At 36.5% G+C, this 12,347-nt stretch overlaps 1 protein-coding gene across 1 annotated transcript; it reads left to right on the top strand.

The window, feature by feature from the left end:
* The first annotated feature begins 6,860 nt into the window (after nucleotides 1-6,860).
* LOC131642731 (uncharacterized) lies at nucleotides 6,861-7,613 on the top strand. The gene has a single exon (XM_058912950.1). The coding sequence runs from the start codon at nucleotides 6,861-6,863 to the stop codon at nucleotides 7,611-7,613; it is 753 nt and encodes a 250-aa protein (XP_058768933.1).
* Nucleotides 7,614-12,347: the final 4,734 nt, after the last annotated feature.

Below are 12,347 nucleotides of genomic sequence, written 5' to 3'. Positions count from 1 at the left end.
GGATCAGAGAGATAATCTTGTTGAGCGCCTCGACCAAGACTGCGAGGACTGGATCAGCATTGGTCGGAAAGGAGATTTGATGAGAAGATTTTGGCGCGTTATCTGGGACTTTGTTGGACTTGCCAGCATTAGTGTTATGGGCTCCAATATCACGAGCATTATTCGAGGAAGGAGATGCAGACTCATCGTCCCTTTTCCGAGGGATTACATCTTCCAGGAAAGGGTTGGCGAGGCCGAGGCTAGATTTGTGCTCAGGAGAGATAATGGTAGTATGAACATTGCGGTCATCGTCGGGACGGGCCATGATATTATTCTTGAAGGTTGCTTTGGTTTTTGTTCCCTGAGGAGTAGGAAGACGGGGAGAGAAATGATTCCCACAGACGACGCCATTGACCTGCAAGGTACTCCGACGATCAAGAAAGTAGGATCACATATGGGTTTGAGTGTTTCTAGGATTTGAAATTGTGTTGCCTGACTCTAGCGCTTGGCCATTGGTCCATGTTTTGAGTTTGTTCGTGGATCTAAGCCAAAACGCGTGACTTCTTGGATTCTATGAGTATATTCAGGAATCTGGGAGGCTGTCCAAAACTATCCGTTGTTCAGACAAAGAGATACTTATGGGCGGCAGGGTGCCTGGCGAGCATAGCTCGATCGCTCGTCCCCGGTGGAGGAGCAGAGCGTATGTCTTGCTGCTGACACAGACGCATGTCTAGTCGAGGACATTAGTGGTGTGTTGTCCTCGGGCAGGTAGAGTCGTGTCCTCGATAGAGAGGCAGGAGGAAAAGGGACTTCCTTTGCCCTTAGCTGACTGGGCCAAGATGATTGAGCCGTTTTAAGTGCATAAGTGGATTGGATCATGTCTATTCATTGGGCCAGTCCGGAACAATAATAATTTGAGAACATATATGATGTTTTGAAAAATAAAAAACAATATGCTATAATATACTAGTATACTAATGTATATTAATGTATTATATTACTTATTTATGTTTAATTTTAAATGTGTTAAAATATAGAGGTAGTCCTCCAAAACTATTATCTCTAAAATCAATTCGGAAAAAAATCATAAACGTATTGATCCAATCTAAATTGATTGTGGGAGCCTAGAAAATGGATCCGCAAATGAAATTGCAGATTTTACAATAACCCACATATAGGCTATATCGTCTTCTTCTTTTTTTGAAATAATGAGCTTTTGATTAATTCAAAAAAACAATAATTACAAGCGATTCAATGGAGATCCTGTAACACCTCAAAATTTAGATTTACTTATTTAATGTATTATTTGGTTATTTTGGTGATTATATGAGTCATTGTGATTTATCGATGAGTATATGTAATGTTTATGTGATGTGTGATGCCTAAGTGTGATGCCTAAGTGTGATGTGTGCGGGGTAGTGGAATTAAGTTGTTAGTTAGATTATTAAAATAGATAAAATTCTAATTAGCATTACTATCTAATTAAAATAAAATAAAGGAGATAATCTGGGGCGAATACAGACCTTGCATATTAGTGTGGCTGAAAATAAATAAAAAACAGTATTATTTAATGCAATCATTCATAATAAAATTTGTCTACTAAATAGGATGAATTAGTAAATATAAGTGAGAGAAAATTGTTAATAAATAGGAAGAATTAGTAAATATGAGTGAAGAGAGAAATTGGAGAGGTGGTGACTCTATTTCAAAAATTGAAACAGATCGGTCGACCGAATCAGAAATCGGATGGGCCATTGGTCTCATTTGATTGTTGGACAAAGTAAGCTATTGAATTAGTGAGAATTGGTCATAACCGTCCAAAACAGATAAAAACTAACGAACCGACGATTTTGGGAAATTGACGAGTTAAATGCTTGTTTTTTCTCACACAAAACAATGTCGTTTTGATAATTTATTTTAAGAGAATAAAATTAAATAGAAGCAAACTTGTTCAAAACTTATTTGGAACAACTTCCCCTCTTTAAAATTAAATGTTTTAGACAACGCAAATATTTTGTTATTCAGATTATTTTGTAATTAGAGTTTGTTTAAAGTTTATTTAAATTTATATTTTGAACTATTTTGTTGTATGATATGATTGTGTTTAGAATTTGAATTTAAATAATCAACTTATTAAATTATGATATTTTAAAAATTAGAAATTTAGTAGGTGTTTCGATTAGTTTTAAAGATTGTATCATTCAATTCAACCGATTTAATAATTATATAAATTTGTTATATAAATCGATTTATTAAATTGAATTATTCAATTTTTTTTTTTGAAATCAAAGATGCATATTAGATTAACGAAGAGCCAAAGAGGCTAAGCATACATCAATGTCAACAGAGCTGGGTATCTTTCCCAGCCATGTTCTAGAGCCTAAAACTTTCCCCACCTTAACCATATGGTGAGCATCAACATTAAAGTTCCTACTATTAAACAACAAAGAGGCATTTCTAAAACTCAACAGAAGATTACTACATTCTGTGATAACAGAGTCTAAAGCTGCATTTACATCTGTTCCATTCACGCAATCAACGATGTGCATCGCATCCGATAAGAACATAACCTCTTCAAGCTTTTGCTCCCGAGCCAACTCCATTCCCCAGCGAATACCTTTCAATTCAGCAGAAGGAGCATTTTCACAGCTGCTGAATTTTTGGCATGCTGCCATGGAAACCGACCCTTCCGGATCTTTAATGATACAGCCCAGAGATACAGTGCCGTCCTCAAAACATCCTGAGTCAGTTTGTACTGTCCACTGTCCCACAGATTTGGCTTCCCATTGGTTAACATGGCCTTGTTGATTCACACACCTCCTAGCCGAATTCAGTTCACTAACATAGTCGCCAATGCGCTGCGCTACCTCTTGCGGATTAGGGGATTCCTTTTTAAAAACAACCGCGTTTCGAGAACTCCAAATCCTCCACATACCCGTGCAGATTATTTGAGCCAGATGCCAGTCTTTTTTCTTTAAAATACTTTCCAGCCATTCAAAAACACCTCCAACCGTAGGCATACGAACACCAAGAGGGGGAGAAAAGAACACTCTCTTAGGGAAGTCACAGTGCATAAAGACATGATTAATGGATTCAGGAGCCAGCTGACAAAAAGGACAAGAAACATCTATATTTATACCTTTTTTCGACAGATTGCAATTTGTAGGAAGAATATTATTGAGCAGCCTCCATATGAAATTTTTTGTTCTCTCTAGCAGGGGTGCTTTCCATAACAGCTTCCACAAATTATCCGCCGCCGCGTTAGAAGTTCCAGCCACAGAAGCATGAGAAATCCTTCGGGACAAACGATAGGCTGATCGCACAGAATATTCTCCATCCTTCTCAAAATGCCAAATGAGCTTATCATCGGGGAGCCCCCTAGGTAACGAGATACTTGTGATGTGAACAGCATCAAAGGGTGCAAATATATTGTTGATAGCTTCTTCATTCCACCTGCCACGTTCACTATCTAAAAGCATGGAAACTTTTGCACTTGGGAGCAAGGAGTTGTTAGCCATAACAGGTTTAAACCCCGGAAGCGACGGGATCCAATTGTCATCAGCTATACGCACACTTTCGCCATTTCCGATCCTCCAAATAGCTCCTTTGAGCACCACCTCCTTAGCACTGAGGATGCTCCGCCACGCATAGCTTGGTTTGTAGCCTAACCCCGCTTCAGAAATATTGCTCCTTGGATAATACCTCCCTTTAAAGAATCTCTCAAACAGTGATCAAGATAATTTCAATTTAATCAAGTTAAATCATGTAATTTAATTAGTGATCAAGATAATTTATTCGATTTCAATTAAAAGATTTTATATATATATATATATATATATATATATATATATATATATATATATATGGAAAAAACTGGTGTGGCTAAAGCAACACCATGCCTTAATGTACATCCGCCCCTGGAGATAATGTGAGGTGGAGTTAGTAAGGGTAAAATAGGGATACCATATTAGGGGTCCTAAGGCTAACTAAGTAAATAGAGGAAATGGGGAGAATATTCATTCATCATAAAAATTTTGGAGAAGCATGAAAGAAAGAAAGAAAGAAAGAGAGTTAGGGCAAGAAGAAAAAAAGGAGAATCAACCGTAGAATTTGGGAAGAGAATCAAGCTAGCTAATAATCTAAGGTAATGAGGGTCATCCTAATTATTATATTTGCCTTAAGGGGTTGATAATTGTAGGTTGGGTTGTGTATTTGATGATCATGATGAACTAGAACGGTGATTGTTTGGATTATGTTGTTTGTATGTCATGTGATGTTGTTAATTGAGGAATTGGTGAATGATGAAATGAACTAGAGTCAAATCCACCATGTTTTTGGATTTGAAGTAGGCATGGTAACAAAATCCGTACCCATCCGAACCCGCCCCGAAGTTGACGGGGAAAATTTGCTTTGCTTGGGTTTGGGTTTTTCCCGATTATAAAATATGAGGAATGGAGACATTATTACCCACCCCAAATTCGACCAGAACGTGCTCCGTTTATTTCACTGTGTATATTATTATTTATTTTTTATAATTTAGAATATTAAATATGCAGTTAATGTCTTGATATTTTGATTTGTATTTATTATTTGAAATGTATTTATAAAAAAAATTAATTGCTTTATTTTATTATTTATAATTTAATTTGATTTTGGAAAAAATATGTATTTTTATTTAAAAAATTTGATTTCACTTAATGGATGGTGACAGGGCGGGGATACCCGAACCCGTTTGCTTCGGGTTTGAGTTTAAATTCTACATCCCCGTTTGGGTTCGGGGCAGAGAATGCGGATTGTTTGGGAATTTGTATTTGGATTTGAGGGAGGCAATAACCGGCCCCGATCCGCCCTGTTGTCATGCCTAATTTGAAGGTCTAGGGTTTGATGACAGGTATTGGAGTTGTGATGAAAAAATGTGATTTGATGTTTTTAATGACAAATACATGTTAGAACTAGGTTAATAAGCCTTAAATCGCTGGGAAATAATGATTAAAACAGGTTTTGGGTGGAAAAATTGGAATGGTATGAGGCTGTTAGCGTATAATTTTTCTGCAAAAGTTGAAGAGCACGCTTAGCACGGTGGAGCATGCTTAGCGCGAAACCAAAAGAAACACAGGGGCCACGCATAATGGAGCGCGTGTAGCGTGGGCAGGGGTCGTTTAGCCCAGGCCAGTGGAACGAAAAATGTTATTTTTGAAAAATGAAATCGGATTATGGAAGCTTATGATTTATACGAATTTTCAAGTAATTTTCCAAAATTTAATAAGTATGTATGGATGGGTTTAGAGAGCCGTTTACATGGAACTTGATTATGCGATTACATGTATGTATATGCTTGTTGTAATTCTATGAAGTTGTGATGATTGAATAACATGACAATTATGAAGTGTGTATTGTTTTGATCGAGATGGATGTGATAATCGTGTAGTTGAGATGATTATGTGATATGATGAATTAATGAATTATGATGTCATTTTGACTACTCGTGGTCGTTGATTATTGTGAAATTGTGCATCATACATTCATAGCATATTATAGGACGATAGTCCAGTGACGTCTGCAGGAAAATGGTCCAGTGGTGGCATCAATCCCAATGTGAAAATTGAGTGCGATATTCTGAAGTATTTTGTTTCCAAGCATGAATCGTCTTATTGGCGGGGATCTTTGGAGAACGGTGACTGAGTCACTAGTGAAGTGTTAGTACAACGTGCATAAGTCTATTGGTGTTGCATTGCATTGTTTGTGACATTGCATGATTGAATGATGTTTAATTATTCGTGATGCAAATGATGAATTAATTGATAAGTGTGATTGAATTATAAGATGGTGTTCAAGTGTAAGTATGTGAAGCATGAGGATACGTTGTATCGGTGTACGGGTCGTTGTTGATTATTTGTGTACCACTACTATATTTATTCCTTATGTCTTATATAATAATTATGAGATACTCACCCTTTATGTTTGAATGTTTCCTCCATGTAGGTAACGCGCAGGTAATCGGGAATAGTCTGCGGAAGTTAGAGGATAGCTTCATGGAGTCATTTTATCGTTTGTTTAGAATAAAACGGGAGTCTTCCCCTGATACGTAACATCGGGGTTGGGATCGTTGTTTTTTTTTGGAACTATTATGTTTCTCTTTAATTGTTTTATTATGATGAATTACTTTTCATGGCATTGTGATATTTTGGGTTATGGAACTTGAACGATGAAGTTATAAATGATGTTTTATAAAGATATTTTCAAACTATGAATTTCACTGCGATACAATTGATGTTATTATTATGTTATTAAGAAGTGTTTGAATTACATAGTTTTGAGAACCCATGTTACAGAGCGGGACGATTATTCATGAAGGTGACACCCCCGTGTGAAGGTTTTATTTGATTTAATTTGTATCATATTGCAAATATTTTACGTGGGTTAGAAGGGTGTTACATTAGTGGTATTAGATCAGGTTGGTCCGTCCGACTAGGTTATTGAGTCTAGAGTTTGATAGTTGATTACTGTCGATAGTTATTCTAACCTTGATGCTAATTTTGGTGTGAACTGAGTATGGCTGGGAGAAACGACGTTGCGATTGCTTCTTCCTTGGAGGTTGTGGCTCAGGCTATGCAGAATCAGCCTTATGCTAGAGTGATCAGCGAGTCACAAAGCTTGAGTACCTTCCAGAAGGAGACTCCGCCTACTTTTTGAGGTTTGTATGATCCATATGGAGCACAAGAGTGGCTTAAGTAAATCGAGAGGATCTTTCGAGTGATGGATTTATCTGCAGCATAGAAGGGACGTTATGGTACTCATATGCTGGATGGAGAAGCAAATGACTGGTGGGTTGTTTTAATTATGGTGAATATGGTCATATCAACACCCAGTTCCATACGCAAATGAAGGATGCTAATGCTGCCAAGACCAATGGTAGAGTGTTTGCTTTGAGAGGAACAAAAGACTTCAAGAAGGACAACTTGATTCGAGATACTTGTTTAATTAACAGTGTCGAATTGGCTACTATTGTAGATACTGGTGCTACTCATTCGTTTATTTTGCTTGATTGTGCTACTATGTTGGGATTGGAATTGTATTTTATGGATGGTAGTATGGTAATAGATACTCCTGATAATGGTTTTGTTACTACTACTTTTGTTTGTAAAGGATGTCCTTTGACTATCTTTGATAAGAGTTTTGTGAAGCATTTGGTTTGTCTACCCTTACACCAAATCGATGTGATTCTTAGGATGAACTGGTTGAAGTACAACTATGTTCATATAAATTGTTTCAATAATACGTTGAGGTTTCCAAAGTTTGGTAATGGTGGAGGATTGATGTTGTTGACTTCTAAGCAAGTGAGTGAATGCCTTAGAGACGAGGTCGTGATGTTTGCAATGTTCGCGTCGTTGCAAAGTGACCGTGAAACTGCAAGTGTTGAACTTGTGATTGTCTGTGAATTTCCTGAGGTATTTCCATATTATATAAGTGATTTGCCCCTAGAACATGAATTAGAGTTTTCTATAGAGTTGATGCTAGGTACGAGTTCGGTATCGATGGCTCTTTATAGAATGTTGGCTTTCGAGATGAATGAGCTGAAGAAGCAATTGGAAGAGATGCTCGAGAAAAAGTTTGTTCGACCGAGTGTTTCATAGTGGGGTGCGCCTGTGTTGTTGGTTAATAAGAAAGACGAAAGTACTAGATTGTGTGAGGACTACAGGAAGTTGAACAAAGTGGCTATCAAGAATTAGTATCCACTTCCAAGAATTGACGATTTGGTGGATCAATTAGTGGGTACTAATGTTTTCAATAAGATTGATTTGAGATTGGGTTATCATCAGATTCGTGTTAAACTGGATGATATTCCGAAGACGGCTTTCCGAACGAGGTATGGTTATTATGAATATATTGTGATACCATTCTAGTGTCGAATGATCCAAGTGTTTTTATGGAATATATGAATCGAAATTTCCATTCCTATTTGGATAAGTTTATGGTGGTGTTCATTCATGATATTTTGATTTATTCCAAATCGGAATATGAACATGTTATGGTGTTGCAAGTATTGAAAGAGAAGAAGTTATATACAAAGTCGTCTAAGTTTGAGTTTTGGGTGAAGAAAGTGAGTTTTCTTGGCCACATGATTTCTAGTGGTGGAATTTATGTGGATCCTTCTAAAGTTGATGTTTTGTTGCAGTGGGAGAATCTAGAGTCTGCGACTGAGATTCGAAGCTTTCTTGGTTTAGTTGGTTACTATCAAAGGTTCAAAGAAGGATTTTCTAAGTTTGTGGTACCATTGACTCAGTTGACTCGAAAGGGTCAAGCTTATGTATGAGATGTTGCGTGTGAAGGGAGTTTTGTGGAAATGAAGAAAAAGTTGGCGACCTCTCCGGTATTAATTTTGCCTAATCTGAGTGAGTCTTTTGTAGTGTATTGTAATGCGTCAAAGATGGGCCTTGGTGGTGTATTGATGCAAAATGGAAAAGTTGTTTCTTATGCTTCTAGACAACTTAAAGTTCATGAGACGAATTATCCTATGCATGACTTAGAGTTGGTCGATATGGTGTTTGTTTTGAAAATTTGGAGACATTATCTTTTTGGCTCTAAGTTTGAAGTGTTTAGCGATCACAAAATTTAGAAGTGCTTATTTGATCAGAAGGACTTAAACATGAGGCACAAAAGATGGATTGAATTGCTGAAGGATTATGATTTTGAATTGAGTTACCATCCTGGTAAAGAAAATGTGGTGGCTGACGCATTAAGTAGAAAGTCTTTGCATATGTTGATAATGATGATGATGGTGCGTGAATTAGAATTAGTTGAACAATTCATAGATATGAGTTTAATGTGTGAATCAACTCCTAATAGTATGAAATTGGGAATGTTAAAATTGACGAGTAGTATCCTTGACAAAATTCGAGAAGGGCAAAAATCCAAATTGAAATTGGTTGAGCAGTTAACATTGATTAACCAAGGTAGACGAGGTGAATTCCGAGTTGATGAGAATGGTGTGATGATATTTGGGAATAGAGTGTGTATTTCAGATGTTTCAGAACTTAAGAAGAGTATTCTTGAAGAAGGACGTAGAAGTGGCTTAAGTATTCATCTAGGTGCTACGAAAATGTACCAGGACTTAAAGAGATTGTTTTGGTGGCCTGGCATGAAGAAAGATGTTGTTGAGTTTATTTATGCTTGCTTAACTTTTCATAATCGAAGGTTGAACATCAGAAACTTTATGGGTTAATGTAACCGTTGAACATTCAAGAGTGGAAGTGGGATAGTATTTCCATGGATTTTGTGACAGGTTTACTGAAGACCGCCAAGGGAAATGATTCTATTTAGGTTATATGGATAGGTTGACTAAGTCTGCTCATTTCTTACCAACGAATATTAACCATCCTATTTCTAAGTTAGCTGAGATTTATATTGAAGTGATTGTCAAATTGCACGGGATACCATCGAGTATTGTGTCTGATAGAGATATGAGGTTTATGTCAAGGTTTTGGAAGATTTTGCAAGATGCGTTGGGTACTACATTAAGATTGAGTTTGGCGTATCATCTGCAGATGGATGGTCACACCAAGAGGACTATTCATTCAAGAATTTTTTTTGAGGTCTTGTGTGTTAGACCAAGGAGGATCTTGGGATAGCCATTTTCCATTGATTGAGTTTACTTACAACAATAGTTTTCATGCGAGTATCGGTATGACACCGTATGATGCATTGTATGGTAGAAAGTGTAGAACTCCGCTGTGTTGGAATGAATCAGGAGAGTTTGATGTACTCGGACATGAGATTGTTGAGGATACCATTAAAAAGATAAGGATGATTCGAGAGAGGGTGAAGACTTCTCAGAGTCGTCAAAATATTTATCATGATAAGAGGAGGAAAGCACTTGAGTTCTAGGTGGATGATCATGTATTTTTTAGAGTTACAGTGGTAACTGGTAGGGGTGGAAAAACGGGCCAGGTCCGCCGGGTCGGTCCGTTTGACTCGCCATTTTGGACGGGTTGGGCTGAGGGTTTCAGCTCGGTCCTTAAGTTGGCCCGCCCCGCCTAACCCGCTTAAAAAAGCGGGGCGGGGCGGGTTTTGCCCGCGGGCTTTTTTTTAAAACTTTTTATTTTATTTTAGAATTAAAATAACTTTAACTATAAAAACAACACTCTTCTCTTAAGATTATGTTGACTGATGATTGAATTATAATTATAATATTATTTCTATAACTTTCTAATACAAGTGTTGATTGAAAATTTTGAAATAAAATAACACTTATATGGTATGCATATTTATTAAATTCTCAATACATTAGCTTACATGTATTTTTTAGAAATAGATGTTGATTTTAAGAACATGAAGGATTTGATTAGTGTATACGTGGGACAAATTTATGATTTAACTATTAAAAAATGGTCAATATTAGAGTCTATATGATATAAAAATTGAGAAAGTTAGGTGCTGATATTTTATGCAATACTATTTTATGCATTGTGATGTATTATGCAATGTAATATTACTGTTTGTCTTGTGTAAATTCTTAATTGAATTCTTTTAGTAGTTACTTTTTATGCATTGTGATGTATTTATTTTTATATTTTTTTTTATTGTGCTTGAGTTTATTTCATTTTTTTGTTGTAATTGGTCTTTAAGACATGTTGAAGTTATATTGTGTGTTGTTAAGAAAAATCTTTTATCGACCTCTTTGGTAATAATAAGAAATTTATAAATTATTTAGTAAATCAAATTGTAAAATAAATTAATAAAATTGGCGGGCCCGCCCGCCAATCCGCCAACTCGTTAGTAAACGGGGCGGGCTTGACTTTTGATCTCGGACACCTAAGTTAGCCCGCCCCGCCCCACCCCGCTTTTGGACGAGCTTAAACGGGGCGGGCTGCCCGCTTTACCACCCCTAGTAACTGGTTTCGGTAGAGCTTTGAGGTCGCAAAAGTTTACGCCGTGTTTTATTGGTTCGTATCATATTTCATAGAGGATGGGTGAGGTGGTCTATCGGATTGCTTTGTCGCCGTCACTTGTGAATCTTCATGATTTGTTTCATGTGTCTCAATTGAGGAAATACATTTTGCATCCTTCACATGTGATTCAAATGGATGATGTATAAGTGAGAGATAACCTGATTATTTAAGCGTCACCAGTGTGAATAGAAGGACGGGAAGTGAAACAATTGTGAGGTAAAAAGATAGCCTTCGTGAAGGTGTTGCAGGGTGGACCAGTGGGTGAAAGTCTGAAATGGGAGCGAGAAGATCATATGACATATTCTTGTCCGTTCTTGTTTCCGCTAGGTAATTTTCGAGGGAAAAAATTCTTTAAGAGGGGGAGAGTTGTAATACCTCAAAAATTAGATTTAATTATTTAATCTATTATTTGGTTGTTTTTGTGATTATATGAGTCATTGTGATTTATCGATGAGTATATGTGATGTTTATGTGACGTGTGATACCTAAGTGTGATGTGTGTGGGGTAGTGAAATTAAGGTGTTAGTTAGATTAATAAAATAAATATAATTCTAATTAACATTACTATTTAATTAAAATAAAATAAATGAGATAATGTGAGGTGGAGTTAGTAAGGGAACAATAGGGATATCATATTAGGGGTTCTAAGTCTAACTAAGTAAATAGAGAAAAAGGGGAGAATATTCATTCAACGTATACTTTTTGGAGAAGCGTGAAAGAAAGAAAAAGTTAGGGTAAGAAGAAGAGAAGAAGAATCGACCGTAGAATTTAGAAAGAGAATCATGCTAACCTATAATCTAAGGTAAGGGGGTTATCCTAATTATTATATTTTCCTTAAGGAATTGATAATTGTAGGTTGGGTTGTGTATTGGGGTTTTATGATGAATTTGATTATCTTGATGAACTATGACGATGTTTGTTTGGATTATGTTATTTGTATGTTATGGGATGTTGTTAATTGAGGAATTGGTGAATGATGACATGAACTGTAGTCAAATTCACCATGTTTATGGATTTGAAGGTCTAGGGTTTAATGATGGGTATTAAAGTTGTGATGAACAATTGGGGTTTGATGTTTGTAATGATTAATACATGTTAGAACTAGGTTAATATGCCTTAATTTGCAGGGAAATAATGATTAAAATAGGTTTTGGGGTGGAAAACTCTGACTGGTATAAGGCTATTGGCGTAGAATTTTTCTGCAGAAATCATAAAGCGCACTTAGAACGCGCGTAGCGCGGGCAGGGGGAGCTTAGCAAGGGCCACTGGGACGAAAAATGTTATTTTTGAAAAATGATTTCGGATTATGGAAGCTTATGATTTATACTAATTTTTGAGTAATTTTCCAGATTTAATAAGTATGTTTGGATGGATTTAGAGAGCCGTTTATATCGAATTTGATTATGCGATTACATGTAT

This window comes from Vicia villosa, unplaced genomic scaffold (assembly GCF_029867415.1).
Source record: "Vicia villosa cultivar HV-30 ecotype Madison, WI unplaced genomic scaffold, Vvil1.0 ctg.005723F_1_1, whole genome shotgun sequence".
Classification (NCBI taxonomy): Eukaryota; Viridiplantae; Streptophyta; class Magnoliopsida; order Fabales; family Fabaceae; genus Vicia; species Vicia villosa.
Note: the sequence above shows the minus strand (reverse complement) of the source record. Positions and strands in the feature narration are given on the sequence as shown.